This window comes from Anas platyrhynchos, chromosome 16, assembly GCF_047663525.1.
Source record: "Anas platyrhynchos isolate ZD024472 breed Pekin duck chromosome 16, IASCAAS_PekinDuck_T2T, whole genome shotgun sequence".
Taxonomy (NCBI): domain Eukaryota; kingdom Metazoa; phylum Chordata; class Aves; order Anseriformes; family Anatidae; genus Anas; species Anas platyrhynchos.
Window position 1 is genome coordinate 5,617,747 of NC_092602.1, and position 19,834 is coordinate 5,637,580.

At 62.0% G+C, this 19,834-nt stretch overlaps 2 protein-coding genes across 5 annotated transcripts in view; one reads left to right on the plus strand and one right to left on the minus strand.

The window, feature by feature from the left end:
* Positions 1 to 228: 228 nt before the first annotated feature.
* Positions 229 to 3,091, minus strand: RFC5 (replication factor C subunit 5). Its single transcript, XM_027469799.3, has 11 exons — positions 3,001 to 3,091; positions 2,806 to 2,870; positions 2,084 to 2,220; positions 1,913 to 1,992; positions 1,681 to 1,754; positions 1,424 to 1,583; positions 1,229 to 1,310; positions 1,007 to 1,136; positions 729 to 806; positions 595 to 649; positions 229 to 511 (listed from the first exon to the last, which is right to left on the minus strand). Exons 1-11 carry the CDS (start codon positions 3,030 to 3,032, stop codon positions 415 to 417), a joined length of 990 nt encoding a protein of 329 aa, XP_027325600.2. The 5' UTR covers positions 3,033 to 3,091; the 3' UTR covers positions 229 to 414.
* A 4,530-nt stretch (positions 3,092 to 7,621) lies between these two features.
* Positions 7,622 to 19,834, plus strand: part of KSR2 (kinase suppressor of ras 2) — a 56,902-nt gene continuing 44,689 nt past the window's right edge. For 2 of the 4 annotated variants that reach the window (XM_072024186.1, XM_072024187.1), the window contains exons 1-4: positions 7,623 to 7,905; positions 13,407 to 13,547; positions 14,197 to 14,347; positions 18,150 to 18,654. In XM_072024186.1, coding sequence (XP_071880287.1) covers positions 7,726 to 7,905; positions 13,407 to 13,547; positions 14,197 to 14,347; positions 18,150 to 18,654 — 977 coding nt within the window. In that variant the 5' untranslated portion in view covers positions 7,623 to 7,725. Of the gene's footprint in view, positions 7,906 to 8,361; positions 13,041 to 13,406; positions 13,548 to 14,196; positions 14,348 to 18,149; positions 18,655 to 19,834 lie in introns of those variants that run through there. The other 2 variants (XM_027469794.3, XM_072024188.1) reach the window with 2 other exon arrangements.

Genomic DNA, 19,834 nt, shown 5'->3' on the forward strand with positions numbered 1-19,834 from the left:
TAAGCTCTGCTGAGCTCCCCAAGGTCGGCAGGGTTGTGCTTTGAGCTCTTCCCCTCGGCCAAAGAACATCAGAGCTGTGCTGCTGAAGGCTACAGGCACCAAAGCCCTGGAGAAGCCGGAGCTGCCACAGGGGCCTTTGCAATGGGACGCAGGCAGGGGGTAAGGCTCGATCACCTCCCTTCAGCCGTGGCTGTAGGGGAGAAAAAAGCAAACAACCACACAACCTGCTTGGCTTTAGAGATGTTTGCATTTCCCGGTGAAGCGTATAAAAACAGCCTGCTCTGGCACGCCCCAGGTGGGGGCCCAGGGCGTGCAAAGAGGAACCACGAAGCCGCGCGGAGCTGCCTCCGGGTGCCTCGGCTTTCTGCTCAGGACACCCTGCAGGCCAGGACGCTCGCAGCCACCCCGCCAGGCTCAGGCTTCGGCCACGATCAGGTCCCTGGTGACTTGGAAAGCCGCGACGAGGGAGCTCAGCTGAACCTTCTCGCTTGTTCCTGCAGCCAGCCGGTACCTGCAGCAGGAGGCACGGGGAGATTAAATGCTTGCAGCAGCACCAGCGCCCCGATGCAGCGAGCCAAGAACAGGCAGACTCACTCGATATCTGCCATCTTGATCAGCAGCTGGATGCGGACCGAGGGTGGGAAATCGACTGCGGGAAGAAGGAGGTGGCGTGAGTTCGGGTGTTTTTTTGGGGCGGTGAGCCAGGAGCCGGCCCCGCAGACCTCTACCTCTGTGCACAAACAGGTGGATCTCGGTCAGGATGTCCTGCAGGGCCAAGCCCTTCAGCGTCTTCAGCTCGGTGATTTCTGAGATGGCAGCGAGTGAAGGGGATCCTTAAACACGTTCCTTGCAGGATCCAACAACCCCCATGGGAGTGGGACCCTCCCCAGCGAGTGGCATGAAGCCAGCCCTACCCCGGCCGGAGCAGGAGGGTGGGAACCCATGGCAAAAAAAAGGAGGATTTATGGCAACGGGGATTAAACCCACAGCAGAAGGAAAAGGATACTGCGATAGGCGGTGGAGAAGTCCAGGTTGAGCATCCAGTCGAGGATGTTGGCGATGTCGGACTTGAGGGGATGCCCCGTGCAGGTGTAGACGTTCTCCTCCGTCACCTTCCCGAAGGCCATGGCGGTGCTCTGAGGAAGAGGAGGTGGAGGAAGGATGAAGGGCTCCCAGTTTGCAGGGCCCACCGAGGTGCCAGCTTACACGAGGTGCCACGCTCGCTTACCTGCAGGATGTTCAGGGCTCGGCGCATGTCACCACTCGAGAGGGTCACCAGCGCCTTCATCCCGTCCTCGCTCACATCCACCCTGCAAGGCGAGGTGGGGGCTGCAGCGGGACCGGCTCAGCGCCCCCGTGGTCTCCAGCCCCTGCGGCAGGAGCAGGGGGAAAGGGGGTGTATGGCAGAGCCCCCCCGGCTCACCCCTCCTCCTGTATGACGTGCTGCAGCCGGGGCACCATCAGCTCCGGGGTGAGGGGCCCGAAGCGGAATCGGGTGCAGCGGGACTGCAGCGCGGGGATGATCTTGGAGAGGTAGTTGCAGATGAGGCAGAAGCGGGTGTTTTCGGTGAACTTCTCGATCACTGCAAAGGAGGAGAGGAGCTGGATGGAGCCCCCGCAGCCTCGTACAATGGGGAAGGCTCAAAGGGTGCTGCCAAACCCCCCCTGGGTGCCCCTCACCTCGCCTCAGGGCGTTCTGGGCGTCCTGAGTCATGGCATCGGCTTCGTCCAGGATGACGAGCTTGAAGCCTTTCCTGAGATGGGGCAGAAAGGGATGGATTTGGTCCCAACCCCCCTTCAGGAGCTGGGGCTGGAGGTGCCTCCTCTTAGCATGGCCCCCAGGAACACTCCCAGCTCCCAAATCCCCACCACCCACCCCAAAACCACCCCCTGAAGGCACAGAGAAGCCTACTTGAAGATGGTCCTGGTGCTGGCGAAGCTCAGGATGGGCCCCCTGACGATGTCGATTCCCCGGTCGTCCGAGGCGTTCAGCTGGGGGGACAGAGGTAGCAGCGGGGGTGCAGGGGGGCTCTCCCTCTCACCCCAAAGCTGGGTGCCCCCCCCAGGATACCCCTCCCTTTACCTCCAGCACCATGGAGCTGAACTCTCGGTCCCGGTAGAGCTGCCGGGCACACGCCAGGATGGTGGAGGTCTTGCCGGTGCCGGGGGGGCCATAGAGGAGGAGGTGGGGCAGGCGGTCCTCGCTGATGAACCGCTGGACTGGGGAAGGGGTGCAGGGGGGTGGGTGAGGGGGGGGGGTTTGGGGATGGCCTGAGCGCGAGGTGCGGCCACAGCATCCCTGGGGGGTACTGGTGGGGGTGGTGGGGGGAATGGGGGGGTGCTGGGGGGATGGTGGGGGTGGTGGGAGGGTGCTGGGGGGAATGAGGGGGTGTTGGAGGGGATCTGGGGGGAATGCGAAGAGGCTGGGGGGAATGGGGGGGTTACTTGGGGGTGGTGGTGGGGTGCTGGGAGGGGTTGGGGGTGCTGGTAGGAGGGTGCTGGGGGGATGCTGGGGGAAATGGGGAGGTTGCTGGGGGGGTGCTGGGGGGAATGGGGTGGTGCTGGGGGGAATAAGGGGAATGGGGGGTGTTGGTAGGAATCGGGGGGTTGCTGGGGGGGTGCTGGGGGGGGTGCTGGGGGGAATGGGGGTTGCTGGTGGGGGTGCTGGGGGAATGGGGGTTGCTGGGGGGTGGTGGTGAGGTGCTGGGAGGGGTTGGGGGTGCTGGTAGGAGGGTGCTGGTGAGGATGGGGGTGCTGCTGGGGCCGGGGGGGTACTGGGGGTGCTGTTGTCCCCCCGCTACTCACTGGTGCTGAGGATGTCCCGGTGCGACACCAGCTCGGAGAGCTCCCTTGGCCGGTACTTCTCCACCCTGCGGGGGGCAGCGGGGATCAACCCGGTGCCCCGACCCCCCCATATCCCCTCCACACACCCCTCAGTCCCCTAAAAACCCCTCAAAACCCCCCCAAAAACCCATCCCCAAGCCCGCCGCCCGCCCTCACCAGGGCAGGTTCCTCCCGCCCGCCGCCGCCATCTTCCCCGCGGCGCCTCGCGAGAGCGGGGCCTGGGGGGGGGGCCGCGTGTGGGGCCGGGGGGGTCGGGGACAGGGACAGGGCTGGGGACAGGGACAAGGACAGGGACACGGCCCCGGGGGTCGCTGCTGGGGGGCTGCCCCCCGCTGCTGGGTATCTAGAGGGGATGGGGAAGGCCCCTCCTCACCCCCCCCCCCCTAGTCGGCAGCACCCATGGGTGCCAGGGGCCGGCTGTGGGGTGGGGTGGGGGCTACCGGGGGGTGGTTTGGGGTCCAGGGGGCTTAAAGCCGGCTGGATCGGCCGTGGGGGGTGCCAGGATGGGCCCCCCTCAGCTCCTGCGGCTGCCTGGCCCCCATGTCTGTGGGGTGGGGGGCCACGGGGAACAGCCTAAAGTGGCTGGTGGGGTGCTCGGGTGGCGTTTTGGGGTGGGTGGAGGAGGAAAAGGAGATGTTCTGGTGGGGGGAGACCGGGTTTCAAGAAGGCAACCCCCCCGCAGAAGCACTGGGGTGTGTATTGAGGGACAAAAATATACCAGGGACATCTTGTTGCCCCCCATGGAAGAGCTCCAGGTCTAATCCTATAGAAAACCCCAAACACGTGTGGGTTGGCAGCTGGACATGGGGTGTGAAATGTGGAGCTGGTGTTCACCTGGGGGGCTTCTGGCCCTTCAAACCCCAATTTTCCAGGCATTCCTCCCCCCACCCCACTAACACTACACCCACAGCCCAGGCTGAGCCCTGGAGGGGGCAGGCACAGTTTGCTGTGGGGGGCACAGCTTGCAGCCCCCCCGTGGTATTCCCCTATTTCCCCACCATATTTCTCGTGGGTAACCTCAGCTGTGGGCTGACCGGATCGAATCCACAATACGTACCCATATTTTTACATTTATTTTGTAATTGATGGCTGCCCCTCTGACTCCCCAAGGACGCTGCTTCGGGAAGGGAACCAGTGGGTGGGGGTCCCGGGGCGATTCCAGGGGGGCAGCGGGGATGGAGCCGGTGCCAATAGGGTCCGGGCTCACAGGGGGGCAGGAGAAGGGGGCACAGGTGAGCATGAGGTGCTTTGGGACGAGCGGGTCCTGCTGGGAGCGACTCCTGGTTAAGAAATGAAGCGGTTGGGGTTGCCCAGTAACAACGCTCACAGCTCGCCCGTTTACGAAATCCAGACCCCGATCGAGAAGGAAATGAATAATTCCAGCTGTCCGAGGCCGTGCCAGGGGAAAACACGCCTCAGCCCTGGTGTCAGGCCTGCTTTTACCTGGGGAAACCTGGTGTGGGGTGTGCCGGGGCGGCTCGGCACCTGCTTACCTTTTTGCCTCCCTGCATTTTATTTTATTCCTATTTTATTTCTATTTTATTCATATTTTATTTTGTTATGTGTTGTATTATATTTTCTTCTTTCCTTCTTTCTTTTCCTCTTTCCTTCTTCGCTCTTTCCTTCTTCATTTTATTACTTTCTTTATTCTTCTTTATTTTATTCCACTTTATTATTTTATTATTATTTTTTAAGGGACATCTACCAGGACTGTGGGTAATTTCCTGCTCTGGAAGCCACCGAAATGAGGGTGGAAGGAAGGGCAGTGGGTGCAGGGGGGCGTTTAGAGCCCCATGGGACCCTCCTGCCCTCCCCTCCCTTGCGCTCGGCGCTGGGGGCACAAAAATGGCCAAGCTGCTGGCCGGGGTGTTTTAGGAAAAAAACATCTGCTGCTGCAAACCGTTTTGGTTATCGAAAGGCGTGTCTAGCCACAGAAGCCATCAGGAGGGAAAATTTCAGCGGGGTTTATTTATTTTTTAACCCGTGCCCCGTAAATGCCAGGAATTGCGCTGCAGTTCGAGCTCGGGCGGTATTTACATCTCTGGCTGTTGCTGCCTTCAGAGGCTGCCCGCAGCCGGGGGAACAATCCCCTAATCCCAGAGGGAACCCCCCCAGAGCTGATATTGGCACCTCGTGGTGCCAAATATCCAAATATCTGCCCCGGGGTGGTGCAGCTCTGCCCGCGGTTCTGGCGTGCTCACCCAGCTCGTGAAAGAGCTGATCCATAGGATGTGTGCCCACCTGTAGGGTCTCCTGGACAGCCCCATACATCCGAGCTGCGGTGCTGGGGGGTTGTGTTTTCATCGCTCCTATCTCGGGGTTCCCATAAAATCCCTCCGACCCGTTTATTGCCACCCCTAAAGGCAGAATCGCTGCTTGCAAGGGACCAGCTTGCCCATGAGGAGGAGGAAAGGGGACGCGTGTGCTCGTCCCAGCACGGGCTCCTCGGGTGAGCATCTAAATTAAAGCTTCTCCTCGAACAAAGTGCCGACCGGCCCATTTCGGACCTCGTAACCTTCACCCTAACTCCTGCTAGGGGTGGCAGCAGGTGTAATTGCTGCACAGAGCCCTTTGGGGTTAGCTCTGTGCTCCCCACGGGCTGGAGACATCAGGCGCGGGTACCCCAGAAAGTGAAATACGTACCCGGAAAGTGGAAGCCCTGTGCAGGTGAATTATTTTGAATTGATTCTGCTCAGATTTGGGCCAAATCCCCTCCACGCCCCCCCCCAAACTCCCCTCCAGGAGGGCAGGAGCCCTGGGGTGCCTCTCCCCCTGCCCCATCCCGCAGCACAGCCCCCCCGTGGCACCCATCTCCTTGGGCTTTTGGGGGTGCGCATCCCCTGCGCCCCCCCGCTGCTGCACCTGCTGCTCCTGCCCGCAGCGATGCACGGTGCTGCTGGCCTGGGGGTCTCTGAAACGGACCCCCCCCGCTGTGCCAGGGCCCACACTGCAGCAATATCTCCCCCCTTGTTGCAGCAGGACCCCACCATTGCAGCAGGACCCCCCCCATTGTATTAGGGCCCCCAGTATGGGAGGAGCTCCCAGTGCACCTGTGCCCCCATTGCACCATAGCCGCCAATTGCACTGTGCCCCCCCCTTTAGACCGTGCCCCCCCCTTTTCATTACAGCCCACCTTTAGACCATGCCCCCCCCCATTGCACCATGACCCCCTCCTTTAGAATATGCCCCCCTCCCTTTGCAACACGGCCCCCTCTTGCCCCACGGCCCCCCCCATGGCACTGCAGCCCCCGTTGCACCGTGCCCCCTGCATCACACCATGCCCCCCCCCTTTTGCAGAATCCTATAAACATTAAGGTTGGAAAAGCCCTCCAAGAAGGGTCCGCCCACCCCCCTACCACCAATATCACCCACTGGTGGTCCCCTCCTTGCACCATAGCCCCCCGTTGTACCTTGCCCCCCCCACTGCATTGTGCTCTCCCAGTGTCCTGTGCCCCCCCCATTGCCCCGTGCCCCACTATTGAACCAAGACCCCATTGCACCATGCCCTCCCCTTTGCACCATTGCTCCCCATTGCTCCCCATTGCTCCCCATTGCCCTGTGCCCCCCCAATGCCCCCCCAATTGCCCTGTGCCCCCCATTACTCCATCCTCCAAATGCACCATGCCCCCCCATTCCACCACAACCCCCCTTGGCCCCCCATTACCCCATGCCCCCCCATTGCACCATAACCCCCTGTAGCCCCCCAGTGCCCCATACCCCCCACAGCCCCGTGCTCCCCATTGCCCCATGCCCCCCCTTTACACCACAGCCCCCCCTTGCTCTCCCATTACCCCATGCCCCCCCTCTTGCACCATAGCCCCCCATTGCCTCTCCCACTGCCCCCCCATTTCCCCATACCCCATTTCCCCATGCTCCCCATTGCACCATTTCCCCCCATTGCCCCCCCATTTCCCCATGCCCCCCATTCCATCACAGCCCCCATTTCCCCCCCATTTTCCCCCATTGCCCCCCCATTTCCCCATGACCCCCATTGCACCATTAGCCCCCCATTGCCCCCCATTTCCCTGTGCCCCCCATTCCATCACAGCCCCCATTTCCCCCCATTGCCCCACATTGCCCCCCCATTACCCCGTGCCCCCCAGTGCACCACAGCCCCCATTCCCCCCCATTGCCCCACATTGCCCCCCATTTCCCCGTGCCCCCCAGTGCACCACAGCCCCCATTTCCCCCCCATTGCCCCCCATTGCCCCCCATTTCCCCATGCCCCCCCATTGCATCACAGCCCCCATTCCCCCCCATTGCCCCCCATTGCCCCCCCATTTCCCCGTGCCCCCCATTACACCACAGCCCCCATTCCCCCCCCATTCCCCCCCCATATCCCCCCACTCCCCCAACCGCGCCCCCTCCCCAATTTCCCCGCAGCTCCGCGGTGCCGGTGCGGTGCGCGCGTCTCCGCGCGCGTCCGTGCGCGGGGGCGCGCGTGTGCGGAGAGGGGGTGCGGGGAGGGGGGGGGTGCCGGGGGGGGGTCGCGCGCGGAGCGGCGCGCAGCGAGCGCGGCCCCGCGGTGTCGGGAGCGCGCCGCCCCCGCCCCCGCCCCGCCGCGCCCGGGGGGAGGCGGCCGCGGCGGCGCGCTGAGGGCTCGGTGGGCGCCGCGGGGCCGCGCTCGGGGCTCGGGGGGGGGGGGGCGCCGCGGGGCCGCGCTCAGGGCTTCGGGGTTTGGGTTGGGGGGGGTGGGGGGGGGAGTGCGCGCCGCGGAGCCGCGATGCTGCGGGCGGCGGAGCGGGGCTGAGCTGCGGGGCGGGGGGGGGTGGGGGGCGGGGAAGGGAGGGGGCCGGGGGACGGGGAGGGGGGGGGGGGCCGAGCATCGGCGGAGGGGTGGGGTGGGGTCGGGGGGGGGGTGGGTGGGGGGCGCGGCGAGCGATGGATGAGGAAAACATGACGAGGAGCGAGGAGCAGCAGCAGCTGAGTTTGCAGAAGGCGCTGCAGCAGTGCGAGCTCGTCCAGAACATGATCGACATCAGCATCTCCAACCTGGAGGGGCTCCGCACCAAGTGCGCCGCCTCCAACGACCTCACGCAGAAGGAGATCCGCACCCTGGAGGTAGGGGCCCGGCGAGCATCCCCCCCCCCACACCCCTGCAGCACCGGCACCGAGCCCCCGGTCCTTCCCCTGCTCTGTTTTTCCTCCCCGTTCTCTCTCCCCCCCCCTTTCCCCGCACCACCCCCGGGCATCGCAGCGGGGCTCCCCCGCGGCGCTGCGCTGCGGTGCGGAGCGGGGTGCGGAGCCTTTTTTTTGGGTGCGGAGCCTTTTTTTTTTTTGGTGCGGAGCGGCCGAGTGAGGCTGCGCGCTCTGCAGGTGGCCCGAGGTGGGACCGGTGGGAGCCGAGCGCTGCTCGCCGGGAGCGGCCCCCGGCCTCCGCATCCCCCCTCCCCGCATCCCCCAGCCCCCTCCGAGCTCCTTCCAGCAGCCCCCGGCCTGGCCGCAGCGCCCCGCAGCCTCCCGGCCCGCATCCCCCCGGCCTGGCCTCGGCCCCCCCCCGGATCCTCTTTTTTCCCCCAAAACCGCCTCCATCCCGGCGAGCAGCAGCCCCCTGCCCACCTGCAGCCTGCCCCCGTGTCCTGCCTGGCTGCGGGAGGCCAGCATCCTCACCAGTATCCCCCCCAGTATCCCCCATCCCCACCAGCATCCTCTCCAGCATCCTCCATCCTCACCAGCATCCTCGCCCCCGGCTCCTCTGCCGCAGCCTCCGGCCTCCCCCGGAGGCACCCAGGGGGAAATCCTGCACGGCTCCGGCGGCCCCCTGGGCCAGAGGGGTCCCAGAATTTGCAGCAGGGGGACCCCATCCCTCTCTGCGGTGAGAGGGGTTTGAAAGGGGTTTCTGAAGGCTGGAAGCATCCCGGCTCCCTGTACCCCACACACAGGCCTTGGGGCCGGATCCTGCGCAGCCCCAAGGCCTCCCCCTGTGCAGGTGCAGCCCCTGGGAGCAGAGGAGGGGATTTATTTACTCCAGCTGCTGATTTTCAGAGCTGGGGAAGCAGGGAGGCTGCGGCCGGGGGGATTTCGCTTGTTTTTTTTTTTTGGCTGTTGCTTTCCATCCTGGTGCAGAACCGAAATATCGCGGCTCTGAGGGCGCAGGGCCAGGCACCGCGGTGGCTGGGGCTGCGGTGCCACCTCCTCCTGTGGGGTGCTGCAGCTTCTTGGGGTGCTCTGCAGCAGGGGGATCCCCCCCATGTGCCTCCCTAGTGGGCTCCGTGTCCCATGTATGCGCTGTGGGGTGGGATGCACTGCGCTCCCGGACCTTTCCAAGCCAGGCAGTGTCCCCAGCTGCCTCCTGGGGACAGCAAGCAGCAGTTTTGGGGTGTGCAGGAGGATTTGGATGATGCAGGACAGCGGGATTTCATCCTGTGTGGTCGCACCCACGTGGTCCTGCTCGGAGGCCCAGTGAGCGCCCCGTGTTCCTCCTGCTCCACGTGTGGGTTGGCACCGCTCACGAGTTCCCACCTGCTTCTTGCGGACTGGACCGATGAAGATGATGGAGATGAAGAGCGTGGCGAAACCATCCCCTGCAGGGATGCTGTGTCCCCACCTCCTGTGTGTGGACGACACAGGTTTGGAGGTGGCCGGGGGAAAACCCTGGGAGCTGCCCCCTAAATTCTGGGCACTGACAGGGAGGTGTCTGCCCAGCATCAGCCCGCACCGAGGGACAGGAGCCCCAGGAACCCCAGCACCTCGTTCCCTTCAGCGCCTTGTCCTGGGCTCGGCTCTTCTACCCCTTGCACAGAAATCAGGCAATTTCCAGGAGGGCAGCGACAACGGATGGATCCGGGGCCGGGTTCCCAGTTTGGGCACGTTGGCGTGGGTCCGGCCCAGCTCTGGGGACCCCAGGGACCCCGGCCACGTTGTCCTGGGTTTCCACCAGCGTAAGCAGGAGCCGAGCGTGGCCCTGAGCCGTCGCCACCACCGCGTCCCAAGGACGTGACGCAGGTGCGGAGGCACCGCTCGGCGCTGCTTCCCTTCCAACCCAGCTGCAACAACGCAGGGGCAAAGCCACCGCCGTATTTTTTGCCAAATCCTGTTTTTGGAGCATTCAGAGCGGTGCTTCTGCTCGTTTATTTTAAATAATTTTGGGGTACATGCGAGTGCCCATCTTCCCTGCGCCGCGGTTGTGCGGGGAGCTGGTAACTCCCCGGGATGCAGCGTCCCTCCTGGATGGGTACCGGTGCCCGTGGCCTGGGCTCGGTGACAGCGCTCGGTGCCAGGAGGTTTTTAGGTCCTGCCTGCACCTTGGGACAGGCTCCAGCCAAAACCAAGGCAGTGGCTGCAACCAAAATGCTGCCCAACGCCGCACTGCGCACACCTGGGTCCGAGCAGCATCGGAGCAGGGAGCGCTGGCTGGGAGTGAGCGGCTCTGTTCCCCTTCCCGAGCTTGGCACTCTGGCTTTGCACCCTTATATTTGGGTTTTGGGGTGCTGCAGGGCCGTGGCGTGAGCTGGAGCTCGTGGGATCTGACTGAAAGGGTCCGGCCCTGGTGCTGATGGATGCAAATCGTTGTGTTTGGGTTTAACGCCCCGCCGCGGTGTTTGAGTGGGGGAGAGCATCGTCCCCATGGAGAGGGGATGCTGTGGGGTGGGCGAAGCTTGGGCATTCAATGATTTGGGCCAAGAGCAAAGGAGAGAGGGCAAAAACAAACCAGGGGAGAGGAAGAACGAGTGTTTGGCTTCACAGGGAAGTTTTGCTCAAGTGACCACAAAGTGGCCGGGTGCTGGGGGCAGAAATCCTGCCGGTGCTCGGAGCATTTGAAGCCCGATGTGTCCCATCTCGGAGCAGATGCCAAGACCCCTTTTGCCATTAATTAAACCCCGGTGCACCGAGCTGGAGCAGGGCTCAGCTCCATGCACTGCTTGGGGGTTTGTTGGTGGGAACTCGGGGCAGCTCGGGTTTATTTGTGGGAGAGCCCCAGGGAGCGTTGAGCAGTGCTGGAAATAAATGATGCGCAGAGCCCGGGGTGGCGTGCAAACCTTGCAGGGCTCCAAAGAGCCTGGAGAGGGAAAGCTCTTGGCAAACACCCGGTGGCGAGGTGTTCCCCGGTGCTGCCCGGCACATCTGCAGTAACAAGCCCTCGGGGGAATCAGGGAGGAGCCATTGGGTTTGGGACAGCATCTGCTCCCGCTGCCAGGCACCCGGAGAGCGAGGGTCCCAGTTCCTATCCCGTGGGAGCCTTTTTCCATTGGGCTGGGGCTGTCCCATCCCAAAGCCTCTGAATTTGGGAGTATTTTCCCTGCTGAGCCCTGCGTGTGTCCAAAACGCGTGCGCTCCATGGGCATGGTGATGTTTGGCACAGCCAGACCCCACAAGGAAAGGGCTTGACATTGACCTCGTGCTCCCACAGGTGGATTTTCTGCCACCTTTCCCAGCCCCCAGGTGGGGTCAGTGCCACCTCTGTCCCCACTGCTGAGCCGCCCTCCCTCTGGGTGCTGGCACCCGCTGGGTGCCTTCGCTCCTTATGTTTTGGGGTGATGCTGCGGGGTGATCCCAAAAGGGCTGGAAGTCCCCAGTGCAGCTCAGGGAAGCTCTGCGAGCAGCAGGGGTGGTCGCAGCCTGGCTGCTGTCACCCAGGTCCCAAGGGAGTGACATGAGTGGGGACACCGCTGCTGCCTGCCCCAGCTTTGCTTTTGGGTCCTGCTGCAGCGGGAGAGGCGGCCAGTGGGCACGTACAGCCCCCACGCAGGTACGCATGTATATATAAAATGCACACAAATAAAATGCACGTGGATAGATACAGCTACATGCAAGCACCATGTATACACCCGTATTTTCCCATCTACCAGGTGCTCACGGGGCATTACAGGCTCTGGTGTCCCCCGACCACCTGGGGCTCGCACCCCGCGGCTAGCAGCACCCCAACACTTCTCCCCGGGTGCCCTCCTCTCCCAGCTTCCCCTTCCACAGGTGGGCAAAACGAGGCACAGGAAGGCTGGAGGGGGCCACACAGCACCAGGATTGCAAGGCAGGATCTGTTTTTTTTTTTTTTTTTTGGCAGAGGTGTGTTTAGCACCTCCCTGCCTGGCAGGGCGCGGGGATGGCCGAGCTGTGGCTTGGTGGCACCGGGAGCGAGAGGCGAGCGTGGCGTGCTGTCCCTTCCAGCCCCTTCCCTTCCCATCCCAGCTCGCCAGCACGAGAAGTGCTTTTGGACACCTGGGATGCGGCACGGAGGTGTGCTGAGCTTGTTTGCCCATGTGGAAATCCCCATGGGATGCTCCCGCAGCGTCTGCATGTGCCTGGGGCACGGGGTGCCACCTGCGCCCTCGTTTGCGCTAACGAAGGTGCCTCTGCTCTCTCTCAAGGGGCAGGTGGTGCTAATTTCCCCTACCTGGAGCTTGAAATAAAAGCGTGCCTGCAGGAGAGCTGTAGCTTTATGCTGTTTTATGTGGGAGCCTCACCCCATCCTTTCCCCGTGTGCCTTTGAGCCCTCCTGTAGGCTCAGGGCAGCTTTGGGGTGTGCCTCTGTGCCCCCAAACTGCTTGAGCCCCACTGAGGGGGGGGAAAAAGGGGCAGGGTGCCTCCCAAACCCTTCATGCTCCCTGCTAGGAGAGCAGTTTTGTTAAAAAGCCACCCGAGGGGACCCAAAGGTGATGCCTCCAGCTCCTCCGGGCCATGCTGAGCCCCGGCAGGACTCTGTACAGCTTCCCCTATGATTCTTGGTGACCTCTCCGTGGCTTTGCTTCAGGCGTTAATTTTTGGCGATAAAACCCCATTTTTGGGGCCGTCAGACCCGTTGGGCTTTGGCACTCGGTGCACCCAGGGGAGGAGCCCCTGGCACAGGGGGCTGGGTCCCAGCAGGGTCCTGAATTTTGCTTTTTCCCCCCAGCTGTTGCTGTGAATCCCTCCCCAGGGCCGGGGCTCCCTCTGTTCCAGGCCGTTGCGATGTTTTGCTTTTGGCTCATCTATTTTTGGGGTGGCGAGGCCGCGTTTGCGGGCGCTGGGCATGGGCACAGCACCATCTAGCGCTGCCGGTGGCGGGGAATCTCCCAGCTGGAGAGCAGGAGGGGGAAATCCCAGCAGGTTTCCAGCGAGCAGGGCTCTGCTCCACATCTCCAAGAAACCAGGCCAGCCGCTCAGAGGCTTTATTTCGGGAGCTGTCAGCCTGCGCTCGCACACACGGCGGTGGCTTCGTCCCTGTCCTGGGAGAGCTGTGGGGATGCTCGGCCGGGCAAAGGGGTCCCGGTGGCTGTGGGGTGCGCAATGGGGCGGGAGGAAGGGGCTGACGGGGCTGGGTGTTTGTAGGAACAGGGAGCGAACGCTTGGACCCAAAATGTGGGGTGCTTTGGGTGGTCTCTGTGCCAGGGTTGGGTACGGCGGAGGGGAGCGCATCCTTTGGGTGGTGGGTGGGCAGTGTGGGAGAAGGGATGTCCCTGTCCCTCCTGTCCCCTCGCCCCCTGCAATGGGGTCTCCAGGGGTGAGGGCTGGCAGCCTGCAGAGCGGAGACACGCAGGGTTGGGGGAAAAAGGAGCTGGGAAAGGTGGGAAACGGCCCCCTTGGAGACCCAGCTTGGCGAGGGGGAGAAAAAAAAGCTTCCACGGGGCTTTCCCCTCCTCTTCCAGAGCAAGCTGGTCAAGTACTTCAGCCGGCAGCTCTCCTGCAAGAGGAAGGTGGCGTTGCAGGAGCGCAATGCCAAGCTGGAAGGCTTCCCCCAGCTCCTGCACTGGTTCCGCATCGTCGACATCCGCAAGGAGGTGATGGAGGTGAGGCACAGGCACAGGGTGCGCGGCTGGGAGGCTTGCTGTGGGATCCTCGAGTGAAGTTTGGCAAGAGGGCAGCGTTTCCCAGGGTGGAAACTGTCTTGGAGCAATATTTTTTGGGCCACGGGACCCCTGTAGCAGGTTGGGGTTGGTGGTAGAGAACGGGGTGGGGAGGCAGGGGGACCAAATCCCTTCTCTGCATGGGAAGGTGCTGTGAGGGAGGTGCTGGCTGGGTGTCCCCGTGGCTGTCCCTTGAAGCTGGGGACGTCTCCCTGCTGCTTCTCATGAAGGATGCATCCACCAGGTCCCCCAAAAAAGCTCTGGCCATGCCCGGGGTCACTTCGAGCAATGGGTGCAGCTGGAGGCTGGCACCCCGATGCGCTCAGAGGAAGCTGGGGGTGATGGGGCAGGATTTGGTGGCAAACCCCAATGTCCCGGTGCTGAGCGGGGTCTGGACATGCCTGAGACCATCCTGAGGCTCAGGCTGTAGCATCTCCCGTGCATATAGGACAGAGGGAAACTCCAAATAAATCCCCAAGAGGAGGGTCTGGCTTCTTCCCTGTGCGCCCCAAGGCGCTGATTTATCAACAGATGCCCCAGGACGTTTTTTTTTTTCCCTTTTTTTTTTTTTTTTTTTCCTCACTCCTGGCAGGAAATAGCCCCTGGGCAGCTGAGCCTGGAGGAGCTGCTGGAGATGACCGACGACCAGGTCTGTGAGACCGTGGAGAAATTTGGGGCCAACAGCGAGGAGTGCGCCCGCCTCAACGCCTCCCTGTCCTGCCTGCGCAGCGTCCACAAGTCTGGTGAGTGGGCTCCGCACCCCATGATCATGTCCTGGGGGCACCGCTCGGGTTTGTGATCCTAAATAGGGCCGGGAGCCCCCATTTGTGCCCCCAAATCTGGGCGCCAGCAGCGGGCATCACCCGCACCCTCATGGGGGCTGCTGGAGAGGGAGGCTGAGACCCCCCCAGGCTCCCCGCAGCGCCCCTGCTCCAAGCAGGGTTATTTTATTTCTATTATTTTTTTAATTTTTGGAAGGATTTGGGGAGGGTTTGAGGGCTGCCCCCCCCCCAACAGCAGCAGGCAGCCGGGGTGCGAGGCCGGCGGGTGCCCGGGCGGTGGCAGCAGAGCTCTGCGGGAGGCGCTGAGCATCCTCGGGGCTGGCAGCCGGCTGCAGGCAGGGTGCGGGTGGGATGTGTCTGTCCGTCCATCCTTCTGTCCTGGGGGGGTTTGGAGCCCCCCAGGCCCCCCTCCGCAGCTGCTTCCACCCCTCCGGTTCATCATTTCATAAGGCATCCCTGGGGGATGAACCCGGTCTGCACAGCCCCCCCGCTGCGCTCCCCAAATCCGGCTCCCACCTCTCCTCCTGCTCTGTTCCCTTTGGCATCTTCACCAAATCTCTCTGATATTCTGATAATCTCCCCAATAATCCCTGACTGCTGAGGGAATTCCCCCCCTGGGAAATGCACGTGAGCCCTTAGAAATCCCTGCTGCATCATCCAGTGGATGGCACAAGCCAGGTCCTGATGGCCCTGATTTTTTGGCAGGTCCCAGGTTTTGTCCCCAGGCAGCGTTTTTGTCCCCCAGCCCATCCGAGGGGCAGCAGGGATGGGGAGACCACCAAAAATCTGTGGGTTTTACCCCTGTCCGGGTGTAAAACCCAATGGGGAGGGAAACAGAGGGGTCAGCAGCATCAAGCCCCACGCTTTGGGGTTTTGGGACCGGGTCAAGCTTTGGGGTTTTGGTAGCCAAGGGGCTGGGGATGCTCACTGGGGACCAGTGGGTGAAAGTGGTGCTGAGCTCTCGGCTCCCTGTGTCTGTCTTAGCCCCGAGCAAAGCCAGGGACAGGCCCAGCCTGGAAATATAATTAGCAGGCAGGTCGCTGCCTCTTTAAAACATCATGTCATTTCTTTGCGAGTGCGCCGGTGGTCGATTTGGAGGAGCCGAGATTAGTATTAATAAAGCAGGAATAAGGCACGGTATTAACCTTTTCCATCAATCTCTATTTATTGAGTTGTTAATTAGGGACAGCTAATTTCCCAGGCCAATTCTCTGTGGGCATGGGGGCTGGGGAAGGAGGGAGGGAGGAAGCAGGTCGCTGGGCGAGCGCGGGAATCGCGACGGGGTTTGGTAATGGGGACCCTTTGGGCAGCTCCGCACGTGTTGGAAAACCCCCTAAAAAAGCTCACAGGCCACAGGAGTTACTGTATTGAGTACAGCGAGCAGCAACCCTATATTAAACCCCGGCTTTATGGTGTTAACAAGCCCGGATTGGATTTTTCTCTGCTGCGAAGCCGCGCGCCGGCAGCAGGATTTTATTAGCAGCCGAGGCGTCGCGCTCGGGCTGAGCAGGATTAATTTAATATTAAGGAAGAGCCCAGCGGTGCCCCCGTGGCTCGAGGAGGTGATTGATGGTCCTACGGGGAAAAATGATCCCGTGCTGGGCATCCGTGGGTCCTGCTGGCCTCGGGAAGCGGGGTCAGGCAGGGACAGATCGGGTTGGGGATGGGGAAGGGGCCGTGGGGATCGGTCCAAAATTCTGCCTGAAACCTGCTGCTTGCGGGGGAAGCTTTGGCTTGAAGAGTGCAACTCGTAAAAAGAAATAAATCAGGTGCAGAGAGGAGAAGGGGGTGTGAAATAAAGCGGTGAGCATCCTTGTTTTGGGGCGAAGCTGAGGGCTGCCCCCTTGGAAAGCCGCAGCACCCATCGGTGTGTGGGTGTGCAGAGCTGGTGGGACCACGGGGGTGGCACCAGGTCGCAGTTTTGTGGGTTTTGGCTTCCCATTTGGTTGTAGGACTGCTGATCTGGGGGAGGGAAAAGGGCAGGGTGAGGGCTTTGGGGACAGCTCTGTCCCTCGGGAAGAATTATTCCCTGGGTCTTGCATTGCCACAGAAGGATCCCGTGGGGTCTGAGGGCAGAGCACGAGGGTGTGGGGTGCAGTGAGCGTGCACGGGGCTGACTGGGTCTGCCCCATATGAGCCTCTCTGCTCACCTGCAGCCCGTGCCCTCCTTGGGATGCCCGGCATCGAGTGATGGGGACAGAGGTGGGGACAGAAAACCCCTCGCTAGGTAGGCTCGTGCATCCAGAACATCCCAAAGGGGATGCTCGGCTGCTGGCTGGTGCTGCACTTATGGGGTCTGGGTGAACATCTCGGTGCTGTTTGCCATGGGGTGAGGAGACTGGCGGGGACATATGGGGAGGAAAAATGTGATTTTTGTGCTCGCTGATATCCCACGTGGAACCCCCCCCGTCGGACAGAGTGGCAATAACACCCGAGGGAGCCCCCGGAGGAAGTGGGGTTCCTCGGAGGACCCAGGAGGGCTTCATGCACTGCAGGAATAAGGGCTCGGGGATTTGGGGATTTTTGCCTCTGAAGCACGCTCTTGGTTGAGCCGTATCCCGTCGAGCAGCGTGCTTGGTACCTGTGGCGTGTGTGGAAGCCGCTGTTGAAAATACCCTTCCCGAGCTGATCCGTGGTATTTTTAGCCCTGACGCACCCAAAAATTGGCTATTTTTGCTCTCGGGAGCATCATCCATGCTCCGACACGGGCAGCCAGCGAGAGAGAAAGGGCAGCCGGAGCCAGGGGGGGATGCGGGAGCGGGACCCCGGGTAGGCTTCCTTTCTCCTTCCTTAATTAGCACTAATTGCTGCTGGAGGTGGCGGTGCAGGGCTGCAGCATGCGGGCAGCGCGGAGTTATGGAAATCCATGCACGGGGAGCAGCCGATGGGGGGCTCCCTGATTTGCACACATGCACGCAGGATTGCAAAGTGCCGTGTTGCAGGGTGTTTAATGGGGACGGGGGGGTCGGGAGCTCGCAGGAGGATTAATTCCAAGGCCTTGCACCCCCAGGGATCTTGCAATTCCTCCGGCTTTCGGTGCACGCTGTCCCAAGGGGCTGCAGGGTGAGGCTTTCCTATAGGATTGCCACTTTTGCTGGCTTTATTTTCTGCTTCAGGAGGACAATTCAAAATAAAACCCAAAACACCAAACCTCCTCAGCCCCTTTTCCCCTGGAGCTTTATCAATCTAATCCCAAAGCTTCCCATTCAAAAGCCTGCTCCTCTTTTATTTTTCATCCTCGCGAGCTCGAAATAAAGCATCCCCCCCTTGAAAAGGCACGGGTAGATAACAGGACAGGCAATTAATAACCCAAAAAGGGATGGGGGAAGGAGCCTTTTTAAAATAAAGCGATTACATTTTTTATGCTGGTTTTCTTAGAGGTGGCGATCAAAAGAAGCCGGGGCGGGGAGCTTGCATCCGCTCCATCACCTTGGCGCTCTGAAGTCGGCGCCGACAGGTCTTTACTCATCTCTGCACCGGTGCAGACTAATAATTAGGAGCTGAGAGGAGCCACACTTAATATTTTTTTTGTATTTCCCCCCCCTTTCTGTAAATTGAGTGACTGGGAAGGGGTGGTAGCGCTGCCATGGGTCCCCCATCCCCAGCGGTGCTTTGGGGTGGTGGGGCTCGGTGCTAGGGGGATGCACCCAGATCCCCCCTTATCCCCAAGGACTTGGGGTTCATTGAGTCCCACCGGGATGGGGAGGGGGGTCCGGGTGTCACTGCGCATCCCCCGCATGGCTCTGCGTGTGCTCTGTCACAGGAGGCAGCCTCTCCAAGCAGGATTGGACCATCCAGTGGCCCACGGCGGAGCCGGGGAAGGAGAACCAGCCGGGCTGCCCACCAGAGCCCGTGCAGTGGATCCGCACGCACCTCTCGCAGAGCCCCAAGCCCCCCCCCAAGTGCGCGCAGCACCACTGCCACGCCGGCTCGTCCCACGGCCCCCTCTACACCCATGTGGACCGCCTGACCGTGGAGGGCCACCCGGGGCTGTGCCCGCCCGTGGAATCCGGCCACCGCTCCCTGCCGCCCTCCCCGCGCCAGCGGCACGCGGCTCACACCCCGCCGCGCACCCCCAACATTGTGACCACCATGACGCCCCCCGGCACGCCCCCCCTGCGGCGCAGGAACAAGCTGAAGCCCCCCGGGACGCCGCCGCCGGCGTCGCGCAAGCTCATCCATCTCCTGCCCGGCTTCACCGCCCTGCACCGCAGCAAGTCGCACGAGTTCCAGCTGGGGCACCGCGTGGACGAGGCGCACACCCCCAAGTAAGTGGGTGTCCTGGGGGAGCGGGGCCGGGGGGTGCGAAAAAGCAGCCTGGGGCTTAAAATGTTGGGATTTGGGGTGCTCCTGGTTGGGCGTCCCATCGAGGCAGGGTTTGGAGCATGAGGTTGGGGAGCGCTTTGTGGATGCGGCACGTGGTGGGGATGGATTTGCTGAGCGGGGTGCTGTGGGGCAGCTCTCGTGGGGCAGCTGGGGAGCACCCAGGGGCTGCAGGGGTGAAGCTCCCCCGTGCCACTGCATGGCTCTGGGTGCTGTGGGGTTCTGCCCTGCAGTGTGGGATCTGTCAGAGCTGCTCATGGCTGTGAGAGAGAAATGGGAAAAATCCTCTTTTGGCCGAGATGTGCACGCTTTCTACACCCCTTCCTATCACCCTCCCCAGGGCCTTTTCAATTTTTCCATGCCCGGTGCTGTCGCAGCACCAGCTCCTGCTCTGCGCCTCGGTGCCTGCAGAGGCTGCTGCAGTGCAGGGAAAGGGGCTCCCTCCTTCGCGCTCCCTCCCTGGCCCTTTGGGGACTTCTGGTGGCCGTGCCCAAACCCCACTGCTCCGTGCCATAAAGGGCACCGTGGGCTGCTCGTTTTTTTTTTTAGGGGGGAGCCCTGCACCTTCTCCCCAAGAAGAAGCTACTCTGGAGAGCAGCGTGTCGCCCGTATTAGTTGTGGAAGGAAATCAGTTTTTTGCATGGGTTTTGATGTCCCCATCCCCGTGATGTCCCTGTCCCTGCTGCCCTCACCGGTCCCTGCCTGGCCTCTCTGGTGTCCCCTGCCCGCTGCCACCCCGGTGATGTGACTTTAATTCCCAGCCCCTGGCCACCAGCCGCAGCCCAGGGGAATTATTAAACTCAATTAATAGAGGAAAGGGAGCAAGTGTTAATAGGGCTCTGTAGTGCTGGTGTCCGATGGGTGGCTCATCGTGTCGGTGCGGAAGGACCCGGGCTCCCCAAAGCTGCTCGGAGAGCCGGGGAGGTTAATTTTCTCTAATGGCACTTAATGATTTTCAGGATGCAACCAGTAAATCCTGCTTTCTAATCCCATTAGCATTTGAGGATAGCAATTAGCACATTAAAGAGGCAGCTTCTTGCTTTTTCACCCTTTCCTCTAGCAGAGGAGTGCCGAAGTTGGAGCCGTTTCGTACCCTGGGTGCAATGGATGCTGTTTTACTGACCC